This window comes from Cystoisospora suis (genome assembly GCF_002600585.1).
Source record: "Cystoisospora suis strain Wien I chromosome Unknown contig_10090, whole genome shotgun sequence".
In the NCBI taxonomy this organism is placed as follows: Eukaryota; Apicomplexa; class Conoidasida; order Eucoccidiorida; family Sarcocystidae; genus Cystoisospora; species Cystoisospora suis.
In genome coordinates this window covers 1-1,285 of record NW_027162864.1, presented here as the reverse complement: position 1 = coordinate 1,285, position 1,285 = coordinate 1, and the positions used below count along the sequence as shown (strand labels likewise).

Genomic DNA, 1,285 nt, shown 5'->3' with positions numbered 1-1,285 from the left:
GGGGAGGCCAAACAGGCAATGTGAAGAAGAACGGAGTACGAAACATGAGACGGACGACAAAGGGGAAGTGTCTGACGCTGGACTGCAAGCTCCTAGAGAAGATAAACGATGCTGTGGGTTCTCACGTGTTGCCGGCGACACAAGAGAATGGGAAGACGGACAGCCGATGTGTTTTGATCGCCTTGTCATCAAACACGTCAGAGTTATGATAGCCCTCTCTTTCTATCGTGCAACGAGTCTCCCTTTAGCCTCTGAAGGTGTCTGTTTCCTTTACTATTTCTCTCTCTTTTCTGGTGTTTCTCTCGAAGAGAGCGAGGAGGGCTGGAATCCCCCCCCTAGAGATCTTATCTAGTGTAGACTTCTGCTTACCTTCCTCTCTACTCCGAACATCCTATGCAGCACTATCACCGTCCTCTCTTCACCATGGAGACACACGCATTTCCAGAGACATGTGTCTTCGCAACGATGACCTCTACTCATGTATATACATAGATCCATACACACACCAACCCCCACCTTTTCCCTCTCCACGTTCGGCAAGCCAACGACATACAACGACCTTGAACGGACTAGCTNNTGTCTACCAAGGCCAGCCTTGAACGGACTAGCTAAAGGAGAGAAGAATGAAGAAGAACCTCCAACTTTCTTGAGAATCTCACTCGGAAGCAGTTCTTCACGAACTCCTTTTTCTTCTCCTTCTACATCTGAATCTGGCGGTTCTTCCACGATCACTACGTCTGCCTCTTGTGCTCCCCCGGGTGCCCTCTTTTGGATAGACAAATCGAGAGGACTGGGAGTAGTTCGGGATAGTGTGGGCGCGATGATAGAGTCAGGAGTTGGTATTGAAGAGGGCGAAGTCAGCGAATGGCCAGGGCTTTGACGGTCCATCCCTGCATCTTCGACTCGTTCTGTTGCCGTCACTTCTTCTCGGCCGCTTTCTGGAACTAATTGTGTTTGTTCTTCAGGGATAAGCCGGAGAAAAAAAACTCCAGATGGGTGGTGTGTAGCTACACCCAGAGGATAAGGTTGCTGTAGACCCTGTTGCTGAGGAGTCGTAGAAGTCCTACCTCCTGGGCTTCCTTGAGCTGAAAGAAGAAGAACGAAGAGGAGGTATGCAAATAGGTAAGCCCAGGACAACGGGAGATGAGACGTTCTCTATACACCCGAGGGTAAAGAAGAACTTCATGAGAAGATGAGAAACATGCTCCCCGTAAGAATGATAAGAGAAGAACGAAAAGAATGTGTAGCAAGACGACTCTCCTTCTTTTCACAGTCTCTCTCTCGC

The 1,285-nt window shown here is 49.2% G+C and overlaps 1 protein-coding gene across 1 annotated transcript; it reads right to left on the bottom strand.

Annotated features, from left to right (window-relative positions):
- Window positions 1-50: 50 nt before the first annotated feature.
- On the bottom strand, window positions 51-1,284 carry CSUI_011201 (uncharacterized protein). The gene has a single exon (XM_068071302.1). The coding sequence runs from the start codon at window positions 886-888 to the stop codon at window positions 349-351; it is 540 nt and encodes a 179-aa protein (XP_067916722.1). The 5' UTR covers window positions 889-1,284; the 3' UTR covers window positions 51-348.
- Between the last annotated feature and the right edge of the window lies 1 nt (window position 1,285).